The sequence below is a fragment of the Kogia breviceps genome, chromosome 3 (genome assembly GCF_026419965.1).
Source record: "Kogia breviceps isolate mKogBre1 chromosome 3, mKogBre1 haplotype 1, whole genome shotgun sequence".
Classification (NCBI taxonomy): Eukaryota; Metazoa; Chordata; class Mammalia; order Artiodactyla; family Physeteridae; genus Kogia; species Kogia breviceps.
In genome coordinates, this window is record NC_081312.1 from 146,432,865 (window position 1) to 146,456,446 (window position 23,582).

The 23,582-nt window shown below is 36.8% G+C and overlaps 1 protein-coding gene across 1 annotated transcript in view; it reads right to left on the reverse strand.

Moving 5' to 3' along the window:
• UNC13C (unc-13 homolog C) overlaps positions 1 to 23,582 on the reverse strand; it is a 607,361-nt gene that overhangs the window by 120,244 nt on the left and 463,535 nt on the right. Inside the window, exon 19 of the mRNA XM_059056161.2 lies at positions 8,438 to 8,564. Within this exon, the coding sequence (XP_058912144.1) occupies positions 8,438 to 8,564 (127 nt within the window). The remainder of the gene's footprint in view (positions 1 to 8,437; positions 8,565 to 23,582) is intronic.

The following is a 23,582-nucleotide window of genomic DNA, read 5'->3' on the forward strand; positions in this document are numbered from 1 at the left end:
TATGTGTATATGTGTGTGTGTGTGTGTGTGTGTGTGTGTGTGTGTATCCCCTCTCTTTTACCTTCAATCTCTACCTTTCTCTTGGCCCTTCCAATGCTGCCTCAAACATGCTTAGTTCCTAATTCCCACTCTACAATTCCCTTTACAATTCAAAATCCTGTAAAATGTACATCTTGGGTGCTATGTCCCCCACTGTGCCATTCTCTCCTTTCTTAGGGCTTTACCGTCTGGCTTTCATCTACACTGACTCATCTCCTGTAACTGATCCTGGGTGCTCACCTTTAACTTTTAGTGATGTGCAATCCACCAGTAGGTGGGTTTTGTGAATGGTCTAAGTTTCAAAGTTCTTTTTTCCATATGGATGTACAGTTGTCTAGCACAATTTATTTAGAAGGTCATTCTTTCCCCCACTGCTTTGAGCTGGCATCTTTGATGCAAATCAGGTAACAGCAATGTATGGATTTGTCTCTGGACTATTTTGTTTCATTGGTCTATTTGTCATGCACAACACCATACAATTAATAATTAACTTTTTAATAAGTCTTGATGACTGATAGTGCAGTTCTCCAACTTTATTACTTCCTCTTCAAGATCACTATGGCTAGTCTTAGCCCTTTGCATTTCTATGTATTACATATTTTTGAATGAACTTATCAATCTGCACAAAAATAGCTGTGGGACTCCTTATGGGATTGCTTTGAATCTGTATGTCAATGTGGGTAGAACTACCTCCTTTACAATAATGCATGTTTTTAGAAATATTGTATATTTTTATTTAGTTCATCTTAAGTAATCCTCTCAGTAATATTTTATAGTTGCCTCAATAGAAGGCACGCACATCTTTCATCACATGTGTTTATCACGGTTTTAATGCCATTCAAATGGCATTGTTTATATGTAATTTTCTAACTGTGGCTATCACATGGAAATTCAATGAACTTACTACATCCACTTTTTATATTCTATTAGTTTTCCTATACTTTCTTTTGAATTCTCTAGGTGTATAAATATGTCATATACACATATGGATAGCATCATTATATGCTTTTACAACCATTATACTTTTCTCTTTCTTGTCTCATTGTACTGCCTAGGACTTCTAGCACAATGTTAAAAAAAAGTGATGTTATCAGCTATCGGTCTTGTTCTTTTTTAAAAAAATTATTTTACTGAAGTATAGTTGATTTACAATGTTGTGTTAATTTCTACAGTACAGCAAAGTGATTCAGTTATCCACATATATAATCAGTCATTCTTGATCTCAGGGGGAAGTTTTCAAAATTTTATCCATGAGAATGTTTGTACAGTTTTTTTCAAAGGGTGGGTCTTTTATTAGATTAAGAAAGTTCCCTTCTATTCCTAACTTGATAAGAGATTTTTATAATAAATTGATGTTCTATTTTATCTAATTATTGTTATATATTTAGTGTAATGATTATAGCGATTTTCTCCTTCATAATCTAAATGTTGTGATTTACATTCATTGCTTTTAAAATGTTTAACTAATTTCATATTCCAGGAATAAATTCCCCATGGTCATGTTATATTACTGTTTTTATAGACCACTGAATTCTATTGGCTAATATTTCATTTATTTTTTTAAACTATGGTCAGAGAGAAATTGGCCTGTAATTATTCTTACTTGTCATGTTCTCAATAGGTTTTAGTATTGAGGATATGCTGACCTCAAAAAGGATTTGAGAAGTATTCCTGCCTTCTCTGGAACAGTTTGTGTAACATTGCTGATATTCTTTCTTAAACAGTTGGAAGAATTCCATTTGGAGCCATCTGGGCCTGGAGTTTTAATTGTGACATGATTTTTATTTAAGGATTCAAATTTTAAAGTAGTTATAGACCCGCTCAGATTTTATTGTTTTTCCTATGCTAGCTTGGTAAGTTTTCTTTTTAAAGGAATTTGTACATTTTGTCTAACTTTTAAATGTGCTACCATAAATACTCTCTTAATAATTTTTTATCTTTATAGCATCTTTAGTAACATCTTTTCCTGAAAATGGTAATTTGTGACATATCTTTTTTCACTGGCCTTACTAAGGTTTTTTTGATTTTTATAGTCTTCTCAAAAACACACTTGGCTTTTTAATTTCTCCTTAAATTTTCACTTTATTTTTATTCCAGGTCATGTTGATTATTTTCTTTTTCTACTTTCTCTTGACTTGACTGGCTTTTAAACATTTCTTCTGATAACTTATATTACTGATTTTATAGCCTTTTTTCCTTTCTCTTTATAGAACTAGAGCTATAAATCTTCCTCTATTTACTGTTTTAGCTGTAATCCACAACTTTTGACATGCCATATTTTATCACTTAGTTAAAAATATCATGTAATCTACACTGTGATTTGTTTTTTGACTTATGAATGATCTAGAGTATCTGCTTAATTTCCCTATCTGGTGACTTTCTAGTTATCTTCTTGGAGTTGATTTTTGGCTTAATTCCACAGTGGTCCAAGAACACACAGTATATGCTTCATTTTTAAAAAATTCATTATACTTGCTTTTTGGTCTATCAGACAGTCTGTTTTGGTAAACGCACCATGTACATCTGATAACAATGTGTATTTTCTCATTGCTGGTTATAATTGTAGATAGGTAGTGTGTGTATGTGTATGTGTGTAAACAATATCTATGAAAATTTGTGGAAACTCTGGGTGACCAGAAATAGATGGACAGATATCATGTTGTTGAAATGTCTTTTTTCTTAATGACATTTTTTGTCTGATTCTTCAATCAGTTTCTGAAAGATGTATAATCTCCAAATAGAATTGTAGATTTGATTTTTCATTTTACTTCTGACAATTTTTGCTTTATATACTTTGCTGACATGTCATTTGATACATACAAATTTAGAAATCAAATATCTTTTTAAATTTTATTTTTGAAATATTTTAATTGAAGTATAGTTGATTTACAATGCTGTATTAGCTCCTGGTGTATAGCAAAGTGAGTCAGTTATGTATGTTATGGCTTCATATATATATATATATATATATATATATATATATATATATATATATATATATTCTATTTCATATTCTTTTCCATTACGGTTTGTTACAGGGTATTGAATATAGTTCCCTGTGCTACACAGTAGGACCTTGTTGTTTATCTATTTTATACATAGTAGTTTGTATCTACTAATCCCAGACTCCTAATTTATCCCTCCCTCCCCCTTCCCCTTTGGTAACCATAAGTTTGCTTTGTATCTATAAGTGTTTGTTTTGTAAATAAGTTCATTTGTATCATATTTTAGAGTCTACATATAAGTGACATTATATGATATTTTTCTTTCTCTGTCTGACTTACTTCACTTAGTATGATAACTTCTAGGTCCATCCATGTTGCTGCAAATGGCAATATTTCATTCTTTTTATGGCTGAGTAGTATTCCACTGTATATATGTACCACATTTTCTTTATCCATTCATCTATCAATGGACATTTAGGCTGCTTCTATGACTTGCCTATTGTAAATAGTGTTGCTATGAACTTTGGGGTGCATGTATCTTTTCAAGTTAGAGTTTTCTCTGGATATATGCCCAGGAGTGGGATTGCTGGATCATATGGCAACTCTATTTTTAGTTTTTTAAGGAATCCCCATATTGTTTTCCATAGTGGCTGCACCAATTTACATTCCCACCAACAGTGAAGGAGGGTTCCCTTTTCTCCACACCCTCTTCAGCATGTGTTAATTTGTAGACTTTTTGATGGTGGCCATTCTGACCAGTGTGAGGTGGTACCTCTTTGTCATTTTGGTTTGCATTTCTCTAATAATTAGTGATGTTGAGCATCTTTTCATGTGCCTGTTGCCCATCTGTATGTCTTCTTTGGGGAATTGTCTATTTAGGTCTTCTGCCTATTTATTTTTAAAGTTTGAACAAAAAATGATATTTATTTATTTGTTCTGACCATTTTTTGATTGGGTAGTTTGTTTTTTTTATTGAGTTATATAAACTGCTTTTATATTTTGGAATTTAATCCCTTGTTGGTTACATCATTTGCAAATATTTTCTTCTATCCCATAGGTTGTCTTTACATTTTGTTTATGGCTTCATTTGCTGTGCAAAAGCTTATAAGTTTGATTAGGTCCCATTTGTTTATTTTTGCTTTTATTTCTATTGCCTTGGGAGACTGACTTAAGAAAATGTTGCTATGATTTATGTCAGAGAATGTTTTGCCTATATTCTCCTCTAGGAGTTTTATGGTGTCATGTTTTATATTTAAGTTTTTAAGCCATTTTGAGGGGTTTTTTTGTATGGTGTGAGGGAGTGTTCTAACTTCATTGATTTACATGTAGCTGTCCAGCTTTCCCAATATCACTTCCTGAAGAGACTGTCTTTTTTCCATTGTATATTCTTGTCTCCTTTGTCAAAGATTAATTGAGCGTAGATGTGTGGGTTTATTTCTGGGCTCTCTATTCTGTTCCATTGATCCATATGTCTGTTTTTGTGCCAATACCATGATGTTTTGATTGCTGTAGCTTTGTAGTATTGTCCAAAGTCTAGGAGGGTTATGCCTCCAGCTTTGTTCTTTTTCCTCAGGATTTCTTTGGCAACTTGTGAGTCCTTCATGGTTCCATGTAAATTTTAGGGTAATAATTAGTTTTGTGAAAAATGTCATGGGTAATTTGATAGATATCAAATTAAATCTGTAGGTTGCTTTGGGTAGTATGTCCATTTAACAATATTAATTCTTCTGATCCAAGAGCATGGGGGTATCTTTCCATTAGATATCTTTCCCATCTTTTTGTTGAATTGCTCCTTTAATCATCATGAAAAATTTCTTTCTCTCAAAGTATTTCTTATCTTAAAATCTATTTTGTCTAATATCAGGATAGCTGTATAATTTTCCTTTCAATTATTTTTTTCATCCTTTCACCTAACAGTTCTAGACTCATTTTTAAGTGAATAAATTGTAAGCAAGATATTTTGGGTTTTATTATTTTATCTAGTAGGACAATACTTGTTGCCTAGAGTATTAATCTATTTGCATTTAATGTTACACTTAATTTTCTGATACATTAAATTTTAAATCTATCATCTTGCTTCCCCCACCCTCAATTTCCTACTTGCTCTTCCTTCTTTTCATTCTCGTTTCTTGACTTTTACATAATTTTGTTTTATCCTCCTCCCCTTTCCCATTATATTATTGATGCATAGTATTATATTATACCTTAAGGGGTTACACTATAAATTATAATACACATCCACAACATATTCAAAGTTTTTTAAAATGAGTATTTTACACTTTTCAAACAAGTCAAGGATCTTATATTTACTCATTGTATCACTCTTCTACCTTTTCATGCTATTGTTGTCTTCTATTTTAAATTTATTTATTTATTTATTATTTATTTTTGTCTGCATTGGGTCTTCATTGCTGTGCGTGGTCTTTCTCTAGTGGTGGTGAGTGGGGGCTACTCTTCATTGTGGTGCATGGGCTTCTCATTGCGGTGGCTTCTCTTGTTGCAGAGCACAGGCTCTAGGTGCATGGGCTTCAGTAGTGGCTCATGGGCTCTAGAGCACAGGCTCAGTAGTTGTGGTGCACAGGCTTAGTTGCTCCACAGCATACAGGATCTTCCCAGACCAGGGATTGAACTTGTGTTGCCTGTATTGGCAGGTGGATTCTTAACCACTGCATCACCAGGCAAGTCCTAATCCTATGTATATTTTATTTTACAGATTTTAAAAATTTTATATAGTTAATGTGTTTATTTATATTTTATTTTTTTAATGTGTTTTAAATGTACACATTTGTTCACCTTCTTTAATGATTTTAATTCTTTACTATATTACTGTATTTTTATCTTCATGTTTTTCATCAGTTTTGCAAAATCCACATCAAGTAACTCTTCACACACTGCTCTAATACTGTTTCTCTCTTCTCCTTTTCTGGAACTCAGGTCTTTGTACGTTAGACCTTTTTATAATTTGTCCCATATATCCTTGTTCTATTTTTTCTATATTTTGTATTTTTTGTTTCTATGTTTTTATATGAATATAGTCTTCAAAAATATGTTCCAGGTATTTTAAGCCCTCTTCTGCTACGTATATTCTGCCATTAGGCCCATCTAACACATTCCTAATTTCATCCTATTTCAGTTCTACAATGTCCATTTTATTCTTCTTATAGGTTCCATTTTTCTGTTGAAATTCTCCCATAATTTGAAGTACACATCAAACTCTATGTCTGATAAGACTAATATCTCTTTTTCTCTTGGATTCTAGTCATTTGGTCCTGTTGCCTGTCAGTCTTTCATCTTTTGTTATATACTGTTCATTGTCTATGAAAAATTGTGGAACCTTTGGTTGATCATTTCCTCCAAAGCAGATCTGAATATTTTCTTGTAGACAGAATGTAGGGAGATCACCACAATCTAGAAAAGACTGGGTTTTAGACTGGGCTATTTCCAGTTTGCCCTTATTTTTAGGACAGAGTCCTTCATGGATCTCACCTGAAAACCTGGGATGTTTATAATGCTTCTTCTTTCTTAGGAGGCCTTGCTTTCTAATTTTTATCTCCCCAGCATTGTGAGACTGCTGAAGTCTCTGCTTGGTTTTTAATCTCTTAGTGCCTGGTTTCTACTTGTTTATTTCTGCCTCACTCTCCACACATGGGCAAATTAAGAATCAGAGAATACCTCAAGGAGAAACTGCATGAAGCATGCTATACTTACTTCTCTGTAGTTCCCTTTATTCTCGGATGTTGGTCCCACAAGACAAAGCAGCCTTCAGAACCTTGAACACCAATGTTTGTTTCTCTAGCCCAGGGAGATCACTATAAACTCTGGGTTACTGTTCTCTATTTGATCACCATGACTTATATGGCAAATTGGCAAATAAATGCGTGTAGATGGAGAGGACTGGAGAGAAACTGCAGCAAATACAGGGTTCACCTCAATGCATTTCTTTTCTCAGAGACCTTAGCTTCTCAATCCCTGGTTGCCTCAATTGCTCTCTGATACTGTTTAATTTTATTTTGCTTTTATAGTTGGTCTTCAGTGAGCATGTTAGTCTGATTTAAGTTAGTATAGTTTAGTTAGTCTACACAGAGCCAGAAGCAGAATTCTCTTGGCAAAAGCTCCATTTTTCATTTCCCTATTCCCAGTCAATGATACTACCAATGCTTAGGCACATGTACTGCATGTTTAACTCTTCCTTTTTCTTTTATCCTCATGTGTCTTTAGTTGACAAATTCTGAAAATTCTATCTTTGAAATTTCTCTCCCATACATCTTCATCCTTTACATTTTTACTACAATCACTCTATTATGTATATAAAATTTTTACTTCTCCCAGTATACAATTCTATCTTATAAGCTTCTATGAGAAAAGTTATATAAATGGGCAGTTCTAATCTCATCACTACATTACTCACTAACTTCTAAATCCCTTTCCTATCCCCCTCCATTCTCTACCTTTTCCAACCCCCACAATGCCTAATGAAAGTGGTAAAAGCTTCACAGTATTTATATATAATCTAGTTCAAAACCACATTTCCTACATTATTTTCCACTAATTTTGTAAAGATACCCTGTACTCCACTGAAATGAAACTACTTCCCATGGACCATAGCCCATGTATTCCTTTCTCCATAATTATGCTCATAACTTTCCTTTCGTTTTCTTGCCATAGCCCAAATGACATTTCAAAGTCTGTATCAAATGCTACCTCATCCATAAATACTGTGTAGAGTCACTGAAATGGGGTAATATCTCTCTTCTGTGAGACTCCACTGCACTTTGCTCATATTACTTGAGTTAGTAATTATTTCAATTTGCCATGCTTTAGCAGGATTTTTGTTCTTATACTATCTCCTTGAGTATAAGCTCCTTTCAAGGTGAGGCCTTTATTTTATTCACTATTGTCCTACAATACTTGGCATAGTGCCTAGAATTTGGAAGCCCTCCCTCAACAGAATAAAACAGAATTCTGACAAATACAAAATGCAGAGTATTATAAATCTGTGTGATCACAATTGTATCTGATAGATTCATGTTTCTGAAAATGTTACCTGTTTAATAATGACTTCTATTTTAGAAATATAAATATCTAAGACATTTTTAGGTTTGAAAAAAGAGTAATTTGGATTACATAGATCAATACACAAGCACCCCTCATTTTCCCAACAAAATTTGAGTTCAAGCACTTTTACAAGAAATAATTTCATCATGTGAGCCATTGTGTATTATGTATTTCTTTCTCTGAGTTAATATCCAAGTAAGTCATACTTGAAAAATGCAACACAATTCAATTAAATATGGTTCCCAAAGGTATGCAAATCATTTAATGTTAATTTTATGACAGAAATGTCAGCATTCAAATGAAGATTATATGAAGAGATTTTAGGGCTGCATAATTCAGGTTTAATTTTACAGGACTATGAATTGAGAATAAACTTGGGGGTGAAAATCACTACTTACAAGGAATATTCAGGAACTGCATCCTTGAAGGCAGGAAGTTCTCGCACATACTCAATATAAAACCATTTCACTTTGAAATGCAAATTCATATAATCGGTGCTCTTGCATAACCGCTGCTTTTCATGTTCTGTAACGGATAAAATCAAATATTTAATAAAGTTTGGTTTGCCAACAATGCTGTGTTCCAATCTACTTTTATTATTCATATTTCAAAAAGGAAGAAAATAACATGTCTGAGGTTAAAGCAAATTGAATTGCTAAAGACAGACCTGAAAGTTTACAAAATGCAAAAATCATCTATTAGGTCCTATGTAGAATAGCTCAGGCAATAATGAGAAATGACTTGAATGCTCTAATGTGCCTTCCTGAAAAAGGTGAGAATTCTGGTAAGTTAAAGAGTGATAATGTATCACCATTTTTCTATTTATCTGCAAGCTTTCACATTTTGACTACTTTTAGCATGATGCAAAGTGCCAGAAAGAATGAAAACTTGTAAGCATGAATAAAACATGAATCAAACTAGGAGGCATAATCCCTGATTAATACTGGAAATGTGAATGAGTAGATTGCATTTTTGGCCTGGATATTTAATACTTAGAAAATTAAGGAGAAGAAATATATGTAACTTCTAAGCCAGCTGATTTCTTCTTCACCTTTTAAGTTGAGTAAAAATTATTTTGTATGCTGTGACCTTTTTTGGACATTTATTTAGCAGGATTTTCTTTTTTTAAATTTTTTATTGGCGTATAGTTGATTTACAAGGTTGTGTTAGCTTCAGGTGTACAGCAAAATGAATCAGATATATATATATATATATATATATATATATACCCACTCTTTTAGATTCTTTTCCCATATAGCAGGATTTTCTAATATGTGACTTTTTTCTCTCTCTCTTGCTCAAAAAGTATAGCTTAAAACTGTTACTTTGATCTGAACATATAGTACTGGGGAATAGAGACAAAAATAATGTTACTGAACACATTTATCTCTGCTCAATATTAATATGTTGGCTAATTCTGGCTCTAAGTATAGGCACAACTAAACCCCAAATATCCCTAACTATATGTAGGTTGAAAGTGTCCTCTGAGAAGTTCTGGTTGAGGTCTGTGAATCTCCTTCAAGCCAAGGGCTTTAATTTATAATAGGAACACCCTTTAGTAATATTCCAGGCTGAAAACACTAACTGAAGCAATTAGATTGTTATAAGGTAACTGAGGTCATCCTTGCTTTTCAAAACCTGACTATAAAGGGACTTAAATCCCAATAATAAACACAAGAGGTAACACAACCCCAAATCAAACATTTTCAAATTATCTAAGCAATGATTAATTCAAGACAATTTGTAGAACCAAGGAAGAGGAAGAGGCAGAGAGAAAACATACATCTATACACAGAAACAAGAGTAATATATTAGTACCTATAGACCAAACTCCCAGACAAAATTATGAACTAGGTGACTGGCAGCCACTGTGCAAGGATGGGCCTGGCAACCAACCAGACTGGGAGCCAGTCATGCCTACCAGACTGCCCCCAGTAGTCTACCCCCTACAACAGAAGGATCCACACACATAGGAGCACCCCTAGAGCTTAGAGCTCTGGTGACCAGTGAGGAGTGGGTTGCTGAGACACATAGGACATCTCCTACAAAAGGCCGCTTCTCCAAGGTCAGGAAACATAATCAACCTACCAGATACACAGAAGTAAAAACAGCAAAGTTGACAAAATGAGGTGACAGAGAAACATGGTCCAAACAAAGGAACAAGATAAAACCCCAGAAAAAGAATTAAGTGAAATGGAGATAGGCAGTCTATCTGAGAAAGAGTTCAAGGTAGTGATTGTAAAGATGATCAAAGAACTCAGGAGAAGAATGGAAGAACAGAGTTATTAGTATGTAAATATTATCATTATTACTATGATTTATGTCATAGAATGTTCTACCTATGTTTTCTTCTAGTTTTATGCTTTCCAGTCTTACATTTAGGTCTTTAATCCAGAAGTTAAAACTGTTTAACAGAGATGAAGAATACAATAACTAAATGAAAAATACACTGCTAGGACTCGATAGTAGGTTAAATGATACAGAGGAACGGATCAGTGAGTTGGAAGATAGAGCAGTGGAAATCACAAAAGCTGAACAGAAAAAAGAAAAAAAGAAAAAAAAGAAATGAGGAAAGTTTAATAAATCTCTGGAATAACATCAAATATTCTAACACTCACATTACAGAGGTCCCAGAAGGAGAAGAGAGAGAAAGGGGCAGAGAACATGTGTGAAGATATAATAGCTGAAAACTTCCCTAACCTAGAAAAGGAAGCAGACCTCAAAGTGCAGGAAACACAGAGAGTCCCAAAGAGGATCTACCCAAAACGGACCACCCCAAGACACATTGTAATTAAAATGGCAAAAATTGAATATAAGAGAGCATATTAAATGCAGCAAGGGAAAAGAAACCAGGGAACTCCCATAAGGCTATCAGCTGACTTTTAAGCAGAAACTAAAGTGATGAAAGAGAAAAACCTACAACCAAGGATACTCTATCAGGCAAGGTTTTCATTTAGATTTGATGGAGAAGTCAAAAGTTTAACAGACAAGCAAAAGGTAAAAGAGTTCAGCACCACCAAACCAGCTGTACAAGAAATGTTAAAGGGACTTCCATAAGTGAAAAAGAAAAGGCCACAACAAAAAACATGAAAATTACAAAAAGAAAAATCTCCTCGGTAAAGGCAAGTATCTAGTAAAGGTAGTAAATCAACCATGTAGAAAGCTAGTAGGAAAGTTAAAAAACAAAAGTAGTAAAATCATCTATATCCACAATAATCAGTAAAGGGAAAACTAGACAGCTACATGTAAAAGAATGAAATTAGAACATTTTCTCACACTATATACAAAAATAAACTCAAAATGGATTAAAGACCTAAAAATAAGACTGGAAAGCATAAAACTAGAAGAAAACATAGGGAGAACATTCTATGACATAAATCATGGTAATAACTTTTATGGATCTGTCTCACAGTCAAAGGAAACAAAAGCAAAAATTTTAAAATGAGACCTGATTGGGCTTCCCTGGTGGCGCAGTGGTTGGGAGTCCGCCTGCCGATGCGGGGGACACGGGTTCATGCCCCGGTCTGGGAGGATCCCACGTGCCGCGGAGCAGTTGGGCCCGTGAGCCATGGCCGCTGAGCCTGCACATCCGGAGCCTGTGCTCCACAACAGGAGAGGCCACAGCAGTGAGAGGCCCGCGTATTGAAAAAAATAAAAATAAAAATAAAAAATAAATAAAAATGAGACCTGATTAAACTTAAAAGCTTTTGCACAGCAAAGGAAACCATCAACAAAAATGCTAAAATCTACAGAATGGGAGAAAATATTTGCAAATGGTATGACTGATAAGGGGTTAATATCCAAAATATATAAATAACTCATACAACTCAACATCAAAAAACCCCCAAACAATTTGGTTAAAAACATTGGGCAGAAGACGTGAATAGACAGTTTTTCAAAGAACACAGAGATGGCAACAGGCACAGGAAAAGATGCTCAACATCACTAATCATAAGATAAATGCAAATCAAAACCATGATGATGTATCACCTCACACCTGTCAAAATGGCTATTTCAAAAAGGTCATAAATTACAAATGTTGTCAAGGATGTGGAGTAAAGGGAACCCTAGTACATTGTTTGTGGTAATGTAAATTGGTGCAGCTACTGTGGAAACAGAATGGAGTTTCCTCAAAAAACTACAAATCGAACTACCATATGATCCAGCAATTCCACTCCTGGGTATACATTCAAAGAAAATGAAAACAGTAATTTGAAAAGATACATGCAGACCAGTGTTCACAACAGCATTATTTACAATTGCCAAGATATGCTAACAACCTTAGTGCTCATCAACAGATGAATGGATAAGAAAGATGTGGTGTGTATACACACACACACACACACACACACAAAAAAAAAAAAAAAAACCACAATGGAATATTACTCAGCCATAAAAAAGAATGAAATCTTGCCATTTGCAAGAACATGGACCTGGAACATATTACGCTTAGGGAAATAAGTCTGAAGGAGAAAGACAAATACCATATGTTATCACTTATAGGTGAAATCTAAAAAATAAAACAAATGAATGAATACAACAAAGAAGCAACAGACTCACAGGAAGAGCAAACTAGTGGTTACCAGAGGGGAGATGGAAGGTGGAGGGGAAAGACAGGGGTAGGGGATTAAGAACTACAAACTACTATATATAAAATTAATAAACTACAGGATATATTATATAGCACAGGGTATATAGCCAATATTTTATAAAAACTATAAATGGAATATAATTATAAAAATTTTGAATCACTATGTTGTACATCTGAGACTAATATAATACTGTAAATCAACTATATCTCAATTTTAAAAAAGAGTATATGTAAACTGAGATTGGATAGAAAACATGTAACCTCAGATAAGAAAAAAAAGGCTGAAAAGAAATTTTTTAAAGTTCAAAGATATGCTTAAATATTTTAAAACAGGAAAAAATTAAAAACAACAGACATCATGTGACTTGGGAAATGTATTATTTGGTGCCACTGTAAATAGAACACAAAATATGTGAAATATTTTATTATAATGGCATAATTAGTCATTTTGCTGAAATAAAAGTGAAAATATACATTTCTGAAAGAAAAATATAATTTATGACTTATTTGTATCTTCACGGGAAAACACAAACATTGCCTCTCAGGACACCAAAATATGCATATTGATAATTCAATTGTTATCGTTGATATTTTGTCAACTTTCAGCATATTAAAAAATAACTGGTACAAATGTTTTTATTGTATCAATATGAAACTAAGTTTATTTATTTTCTTTTTTTAAAAAAAAATTATTTATTTTAGTTTTGGCTGCATTGGGGCTTCATTGTTGCATGTGGGCTTTCTCTAGTTGTGGCGAGTGGGGGCTACTCTTCATTGCGGTGCGTGGGCTTCTCATTGCGGTGGCTTCTCTTGTTGCAGAGCATGGACTCTAGGCGTGCGGGCTCAGTAGTTGTGCCTCGTGGGTTCCAGAGTGGAGGCTCAGTAGTTGTGGTGCACAGGCTTAGGTGCTCTGCAGCATGTGGGATCTTCCCAGACCAGGCCTTGAACCTGTGTCCCCTGCATTGGCAGGTGGATTCTTAACCACTGCACCATGAGGGAAGCTCGAAAGTAAGTTGACTTTTTGCAGTAAGACGACAGAACACATTTCATTTAAAAGTTTATTAGCTTGATCTAGAAATGATAAATATTTAGGTCTATGCTATGTGGACCACCATTTATGCTCTTGTCTTTGCAAGTGTTAGAGGTGAGAGCCTGGAAATGTATTACCTCTTCTAAGAGTTTTTGCACATTATCAGAATCCTGAAGGGAAGGGTAACCCAGTTCCATCTAATAACGAAAATGTTTACTGAGTGTGTAGCTTGTGCCAGGTCACATGGGAGGCACTAGAGAGATAAAGATGAAGGACCTATATACATAGAGCTTAGGAAAGAAGGGTGACATGTAACAGGGAATTTAATATAGTATGGCAAGTGCCATGATTTGATACGTACAGGAGGATGTGGTCTCTTGGAGGAGATGAATTTAGCCCAATTTTATGCTTTAGGTGAACAACTGAATACAGAAATTATTTGCTGTTAGTGGTTCAGTGCACAAATAGGAATTTGAGCGAGACGATACATATATAAAACAAAACTCCATATAAGAAATGCTATTTAAAACATACATCTCCTTTGCAAAATTTTATAACTATGGTACCAATTAAGGCTTTGGGCTTTTTCCTCTTTCTACTCATGTCCTGGTAGCAAGTTTGGGTGAACCCTATGTTGTGTCATAAAAGGAAAAGGTTTGCCAATCTCTGCTCCTTAAAATGAAGTTGGGGCTTCCCTGGTGGCGCAGTGGTTGAGAATCCGCCTACCAATGCAGGGGACACGGGTTCGTGCCCCGGTCCGGGAAGATCCCACATGCCGTGCAGCGGCTGGGCCCGTGAGCCATGGCAACTGAGCCTGCGCTCCGCAACAGGAGAGGACACAACAGTGAGAGGCCAGCATACCGAAAAAAAAAAAAAAAAATGAAGTCGCCTCTGTACTTTGGAGAGTAGGTAAAAGCCGGCTGTGGGCAGTCCCCAGTCAGATTTCTAGAAAAGACCAGCAGTTTATTTGCTTAATCATTTACACTTCACTTCTCCATAAATGCAGCAGTCTTGGCTTCTTCCCTATTTGGGCACTCTGCTCAGAGCTTACAGCTCTCCCCAAATGCACTCTCCTGGACTCTGCAAACTCTCTGCCCTCCTACATTCCCCTCATTCCTGATGTTCCCACATTTCCAGGAAAGGAACACTTCTATTTGTCTAATGTTCTGTAGCCACACTGTAGGTAGGCCCCCCAACTCTTCTTCCCCACCTACCACGTCCCTCCTACTGAGGGTAAACACATGAAAGGAGAAAAGAAGGAAACCAAATATCTTTCAAAAAGATGAAATATTGTTTTGTGCTAGTCTGGAGACCATCTTTTCTAGTTCCTAAGAATGTATGTGATACGATAACTCAAATTATCAGGGTTTTACTACCCCCCTCTGCTAAAAAACAAAACAAACCTTATAAGAATTACTAATAGTTTTTTCCTTAAAAAATTGCTTTCGAGGGGAAAACCTTCAAGATGGTGGAAGAGTAACACATAGAGATCACCTTCCTCCTGACAAATACATCAGAAATACATCTACATGTGGAACAACTCCTACAGAACACGTACTGAATGCTGGCAGAAGACCTCAGACCTCCCAAAAGGCATGAAACTCCCCCACATATCTGGGTAGGGCAAAAGAAAAAAGAATAAAACAGAGACAAAAGAATAGGGACGGGACCTGTATCTCTGGGAGGGAGCTGTGAAGGAGGAAATGTTTCCACACACTAGGAATCCCCTTCATAGGTGGAGACATGTGTGGTGGTGGGGAAGCTTCAGAGCCATGGAGCAGAGTGCAGCCACAGGGTTGCAGAGGGCAAAGCAGAGAGATTCCTGCACAGAGGAGATTGGTGCTGACCAGCACTCACCAGCCCAAGAGGCTTCTCTGCTCACCCGCTGGGGTAGGTGGGGGCTGGGAGCTGAGGCTCAGACTTCTTTGGAGGTCAGATCCCAGGGAGAGGACTGGGGTTGGCTGCGTGAACACAGTCTGAAGGGGGATAGTGCACCACAGCTAGCCGGGAGGGAGTCCGGAAAAAAGTCTGGACCTGCCTAATAGGCAAGAGGCCATTGTTTCAGGGTGCATGAGAAGAGGGGATTCAGACCACTGGGTAAACGAGCTCCAGAGACAGGTGTGAGCAGCGGCTATCAGCACAGACCACAGAGACAGGCATGAGATGCTAAGGCTGCTGCTGCAGCCACCAAGAAGCCTGTGTGCAAGCACAGGTCACTCTCTACACCTCCCCTCCCAGGAGCCTGTGCAGCCTGCCACTTCCAGGATCCAGTGATCCAAGGACAACTTCCCTAGAGGGAACAGACAGCATGCCTCAGGCTGTTGCAACTTCAAGCTGGCCTCTGCTGCAGCAGTCTCTCTCTGCATTCCATATCTCTCCCTCCCCCAGCCCCCAGCCTGAGTGAGCCAGCACCCCCTAATCGGCTGCTAATTTAAATCTGTCCTGTCTGAGCAAAGCACAGATGCCCTCAGGCAACCTATACCCAGAGGCAGGGCCAAATCCAAAGCAGAACCCCAGGAGCAGTGCAACCAAAGAAGAGAAAGGGAAATTTCTCCCAGCAGCCTCAGGCCCAGTTGATTAAATCCCCAAAATCAACTTGATATACCCTGCATCTTGGAATACCTGAATACACAATGAAGCATCCCAAAATTGAGGTGGTGGACTTTGGAAGCAACAATATATATATATATATATTTTTCTTTTTCTCTTTTTGTGAATGTATATGTGTATGCTTCTTTGTGTGATTTTGTCTGTATAGCTTTGCTTTTACCATTAGGCTTAGGCTTCTGTCGGTTTTTTGTTTAGTATAGTTTTTAGCACTTGTTATCATTGGTGGATTTGTTTTTTGGTTTGGTTGCTCGCTTCTGTCTTTCTTCCCTTTTTTTCTTTCTTTATTACTTTTTAATTTTTAATAATTATTTTTTATTTTAATAAATTTACTTTATTTTTTTTTCTTTCTTTTTTCCTCCCTTTTCATCTGAGCTGTGTGACTGACCGGGTATTGGTGCTCAGGCTGGGTGTCAGGACACGTGCCTCTGAGGTGGGAGAGGCAAGTTCAGAACATTGGTCCACTACAGACCTCCTGGCTCCATGTAATATCAAATGGTGAAAGCTCTCCCAGAGATCTCCATCTCAATGCTAAGATCCAGCTCCACTCAATAACCAGCAAGCTACAGCAGTGGACACCATATGCCAAACAACTAGCAAGACAGGAACACAACCCCACCCATTAGAAGAGAGGCTGCATCAAATAATAATAAGGTCACAGACACCCCAAGACACACCACCAGACAGACAAGATCCAGCCTCCTTCACCAGAACACAGGCACCAGTCCTCTCCATCAGGAAGCCTACACAACCCACTGAAACAATCGTAGGTACTGGGGGCAGACTCCAAAAAGAACGGGAACTACGAACCTGCAGCCTGCAAAAAGGAGACCCCAAACACAGTAAGATAAGCAAAATGAGAAGACAGAGAAACAGACAGCAGATGAAGGAGCAAGGTAAAAACCCACCAGACCAAACAAATGAAGATGAAATAGGCAGTCTATCTGAAAAAGAATTCAGGGCAATGAAAGTAAACATGATCCAAATCTTGGAAATAGAATGGAGGAAATTCAAGAAATGTTTAACAAGGACCTAGGAGAACTAAAGAACAAGCAAAAAAAGATAACACAATAAATGAAATTAAAAATTCTCCAGAAGGAATCAATAGCAGAATAACAGGCAGAAGAGCAGATAAGTGACCTGAAAGACAGAATAGAGGAAATAACTACTGCAGAGCAGAATAAAGAAAAAAGAATGAAAAGAATTGAGGAAAGTCTTAGAGACTTCTGGGACAACGTTAAATGCAGGAACATCAGAATTATAGGGGTCCCAGAGGAAGAAGAGATAAAGAAAGGGACTGACAAAATATTTGAAGAGATTATAGTTAAAAACTTCCCTATTATGGGAAAGGAAATAGTCAATCAAGTCCAGGAAGTGCAGAGTCCCATAAAGAATAAATCCAAGGGGAAACACACCAAGACACATATGAAACAAACTATCAAAGATTAAGTAGAGAGAAAAAAATATTAAAAGCAGCAAGGGAAAAACAACAAACAACATACAAGGGAATCTCCATAAGGTCAACAGCTGATCTTTCAGCAGAAACTCTGCAAGCCAGAAGGGAGTGGCAGGACATATTTAAAGTGATGAAAAGTTAAAACCTACAACCAAGATTACCCAGCAAGGATCTCATTCAGATTCGATGGAGAAATTAAAACCTTTACAGACATGCAAAAGCTAAGACAATTCAGCACCACCAAAGCAGGTTTACAACAAATGCTAAAGGAACTTCTCTAGGCAGAAAATACAAGAGAAGGAAATGCCCTACAATAACAAACCCAAAACAATTAAGAAAATGGAAATAGGAACATACATATTGATAATTACCTTAAATATAAATGGATTAAATGCTAAAACCCAAAGACATAGACTTGCTGAATGGATACAAAAATAAGACCCATACATATGCAGTCTAAAGACACACACTTCAGACCTAGGGATACATACAGACTGAAAGTAAGGGGATGGAAAAAGATATTCCATGCAAATGGAAATCAAAAGAAAGTTGGAGTAGCAATTCTCATCAGACAAAATAGACTTCAAAATAAAGACTATTACAAGAGACAAAGAAGGACACTACATAATGATCAAGGGATCAATCCAAGGAGAAGATATAACAATTGTAAATATTTATGCACCCAAAATAGGAGGACCTCAATACATAAGGCAAATGCTGACAGCCATAAAAGGGGAAATTGACAGTAACACAATCATAGTAGGGGGCTCTAACACCCCACTTTCACCTATGGACAGATAATGCAAAATGAAAATAAAGAAAGAAGCACAAGCTTTAAATGATACATTAAACAAGATGGACTTAATTGATATTTATAGGACATTCCATTCAAAAACAACAGAATATGGGCATCCCTGGTGGCACAGTGGTTAAGAATCCGCCTGCCAATGCAGGGGACACGGGTGCGAGCCCTGGTCCAAGAAGATCCCACATGCTGTAGAGCAACTATGCCTGTGCACCACAACTACTGAGCCTCCACTCTAGAGCCAGCATGCCACCACTACTGAGCCCATGTGCCACAACTACTGAAGCCTATGTGCCTAATGTCCGTGCTCTGCAATAAGAGAAGCCACCACAATAAGAAGCCTGTGCATCACAATGAAGAGTAGCCCCCAGTAGCTGCAACAAGAGAAAGCCTGCACTCAGCAAGGAAGACCAAACGGAGCCAAAAAAAACAAAAACAAACAAACAAAAAAAACCAACAGAACACACTTACTTCTCAAGTGCTCATGGAACATTCTCCAGGACAGATCATATCTTGGGTCACAAATCAAGCCTTGGTAAATTTAAGAAAATTGAAATCATATCAAGTATCTTTTCTGGCCACAATGCTATGAGAATAGATAGCAATTACAGGAAAAAAAATCTGTAAAAAATACAGACACATGGAGGCTAAACAATATACTACTGAATAACAAAGAGATCACTGAAGAAATAAAAAAATACCTACAAACAAATGACAATGAAAATACAAAGACAGAAAGCCTATGGGATGTAGCAAAAGCAGTTCTAAGTGGGAAGTTTATAGCAATACAATCCTACCTCCAGAAACAAGAAACATCTCAAATAAACAACCTAATCTTACACCTAAAGCAAGTAGAGAGAGAAGAACAGAAAAACCCCAAAGTTAGCCGAAAGAAAGAAATCACAAAGATCAGAGCAGAAATAAATGAAAAAAAAAAATAAAGGAAACAATAGTAAAGATCAATAAAACTAAAAGCTGGTTCTTTGTGAAGACAGAGTTGATAAACCATTAGCCAGATTCATCAAGAAAAAAAGGGAGAAGACTCAAATCAATAGAACTAGAAATGAAAAAGGAGAAGTAACAACAGACACTGCAGAAATACAAAGGATCATGAGAGATTACTATAAGCAACTATATGCCAATAAAATGGACAACCCGGACGAAATGGACAAATTCTTAGAAATGCACAACCTTCTGAGACTGAACCAGGAAGAAATAGAAAATATGAACAGATCAATCACAAGCACTGAAATTGAAATTGTGATTAAAAATCTTCCAACAAACAAAAGCCCAGGGCCACATGGCTCCACAGGCGAATTCTATCAAACATTTAGAGAAGAGCTAACACCTATCCTTCTCAAACTCTTCCAAAATATAGCAGAGGGAGGAACACTCCCAAGCTCATTCTACGAGGCCACCATCACCCTAATACCAAAAGCAGAAAAAGATGTCACACACAAAGAAAACTGCAGGCCAATATCACTGATGAGTATAGATGCAAAAATCCTCAACAGAATACTAGCAACAACAGCACATTAAAAGGATCATATACTGTGATCAAGTGGGGTTTATCCCAGGATTGCAAGGATTCTTCAATATACGCAAATCAGTCAATGTGATATACCATATTAACAAAGAGAAGGATAAAAACTGTATGATTACCTCAATATGTTTGGAAAAAGCTTTTGACAAAATTCAACACCCATTTATGATAAAAACTCTCCAGAAAGGAGGCATAGAAGGAACTTACCTCAACATAATAAAGCCCATATATGACAAACCCACAGCCAACATCATTCTCAATGGTGAAAAACTAAAACCGTTTCCACTAAGATCAGGAAGAAGACAAGGTTGTCTACTCTCACCCTTATTATTCAACATAGTTTTGGAAGTTTTAGCCATGAAAATCAGAGAAGAAAAAGAAATAAAAGGAATCCAAATTGGAAAAGAAGAAGGAAAGCTGTCACTGTTTGCAGATGACATGATATTATTCATAGAAAATACTAAAGACTCTACCAGAAAACTACTAGAGCTAATCAATGAATTTGGTAAAGCAGCAGGATACAAAATAAATGCACACAAATCTCTTGCATTCCTTTACACTAATGATGAAAAATCTGAAAGAGGAATTAAGGAAACACTCCCATTTACCATTGCAAGAAAAAGAATAAAATCCCTAGAAATAAAACTACCTTATAGTTTTCTGTATGCAGAAAACTATAAGACACTGATGAAAGAAATTAAAGATGATACAAACAGATGGAGAGATATACCATGTCCCTCGATTGGAAGGATCAACACTGCGAAAATGACTATACAACCCAAAGCCATTTACAGATTCAATGCAATACCTATCAAATTACCAATGGCATTTTTCACAGAACTAGACCAAAAAATTTCACAATTTGTATGGAAACACAAAAGACCCTGAATAGCCAAAGCAATCTTGAGAATGAAAAATGGAGCTGGAGGAATCAGACTCCCAGACTTCAGACTATACTACAAAGCTACAGTAATCAAGACAGTATGGTACTGGCACAAATACAGAAATATAATGGAACATGATAGAAAGCCCAGAGATAAGTCCATGCACATATGGTCAGCTTATCCTTGATAAAGGAGGCAAGCATATACAATCGAGAAAAGACAGCCTCTTTAATAAGTGATGCTAAAAAAACTGGAGAGCTACATGTAAAAGAATGAAATTAGAACACTTCCTAACAGTATACACAAAAATAAACTCAAAATGGATTAAAGACCTAAATGTAAGGCCAGACAGTATAAAATTCATAGAGGAAAACAGAGGCAGAACATTCTATGATATAAATCACAGCAAGATCCTTTTTGGCCCACCTCCTAGAGAAATGGAAATAAAAACAAAAATAAACAAATGGGACCTAATGAAACTTAAAAGCTTTTGCACAGCAGAGGAAACCATAAACAAGATGAAAAGACAACACTCAGAATGGGAGAAAATATTTGCAAAACAGGCAACTGACAAAGTATTAATGTCCAAATTTACAAGCAGCTCATGCAGCTCAATATCAAAAAAAAAGACAACACAATCCCAAAATGGGTAGAAGACCTAAATAGCCATTTCTCCAGAGAAGATATACAGATTGCCAACAAACACATGAAAGGATGTTCAACATCACTAATCATCAGAGAAATGCCAATCAAAACTACAGTGAGGGGCTTCCCTGGTGGCACAGTGGTTGAGAGTCCACCTGCTGATGCAGGGGACACTGGGTCATGCCCCGGTCCGGGAAGATCCCACGTGCCGCAGAGCAGTTGGACCCGTGAGCCATGGTCGCTGAGCCTGTGCATCCAGAGCCTGTGCTCTGCAACAGGAGAGTCCACAACAGTGAGAGGCCCGTGTACTGCAAAAAAACCCCACCAAAAACCAAAAACTACAATGAGGTATCCCCTCACACCAGTCAGAATGGCCATCATCAAAAAATCCACAAAAAGTAAACATTGGAGCATGTGTGGAGAAAAGGGAAGTCTCTTGCACTGTTGGTGGGAATGTAAATTGATACAGCCACTATGGAGATCAGTATGGAGATTCCTTGAAAAACTAAAAATAGAACTACCATACAAGCCAGGAATCCCACTACTGGGCATATACCCTGAGAAAACCATAATTCAAAAACAGTCATGTACCAAAATATTCACTGCAGCTCTACTTACAATAGCCAGGACATGGAAGCAACCTAAGTGTCCATCGACAGATGAATGGATAAAGAAGATGTGGCACATATATACAATGGAATATTACTCTGCCATAAAAGGAAACGAAACTGAGTTATTTGTAGTGAGGTGGATGGACCTCGGGTCTGTCATACGGACTGAAGTAAGTCAGAAAGAGAAAAACAGATTCTGTAGGTAACACATATATATGGAATGTAAAATTTTTTAAAAAGTCATGAAGAACCTAGGAGCAGGACAGGAATAATGACACAGACGTAGAGAATGGACTTGAGGACATGGGGAGGGGGAATGGTAACCTAGGATGAAGTGAGAGAGTGGCATGGGCTTATTTATAGTACCAAATGTAAAACAGATAGCTTGTGGGAAGCAGCCGTATAGCACAGGGAGATCTGCTCAGTGTTTTGTGACCACCTAGAGGGATGGGATAGGGAGGGTGGGAGAGAGACGCAAGAGGGAGGAGATATGGTGATATATGTATATGTATAGCTGATTCACTCTGTTATAAAGCAGAAACTAATACACCATTGTAAAGCAATTATACTCCAATAAAGATTAAAAAAAAAAAAAGAATAGCTTTCACACTCATAGGAATTAGTTTCTACTCTTTTACGTTGCATATCTCTCATGCACCATCAACTAATATTTACAGCTCTGTGGACAGGAAAGAGAGACCAATACCAACTGTTGTCACATTTTGCCAATTCAACCAGAGTAATTGACATCTTTGCATGCACTATGCACTTCAGCTGACAAAGCAAGAGGTTTTCAGCTTACTGAGTTAGTTTGTGAAGTAGATTTGACCTGAAGAAAAATGCACTTGATAATGCAAATGGTACCTGCCTATATAATAAGGTGCACCTGTTTTGTCCTTAAGTAAAAAATATTAAGTAGAATTAAACTTTTTTCAGCAGTGACTTGTGATCATCAAGAACCTCAGTATCTGTGGCAGGGTTACCTAATTAGATGGTTATCACGCTAACTCCTTTTCCTCCCAGGCATACAACCAGACTACATTTCCCAAACTCCCTTGCAATAGGTTGGCCTATGACTGACTTGTTAGCCAAAGTAATATATGCTATTTTCAGAATTGCCCTAAAACACCTCCTGTGAAATCTGCTGTGCTTGCCTTTCCCTCATTTGTGGCCAGATGCAGAAGATCCAGCCAAGGATTCCAAGGTTCTAGGGGATCACAGAGCTGCTAGAGGGTTGAAGTCTGGGTCCTTGAGCCACTTCTCAAAGGAGAGCCACCCAATCAGAAATACCTTCTTTGACTTGTACAAATAAGAAATAAATAAGCTTGGCACTGTGTTAAATCATTTGTTATGGAGTTTGGTTACGTGGGG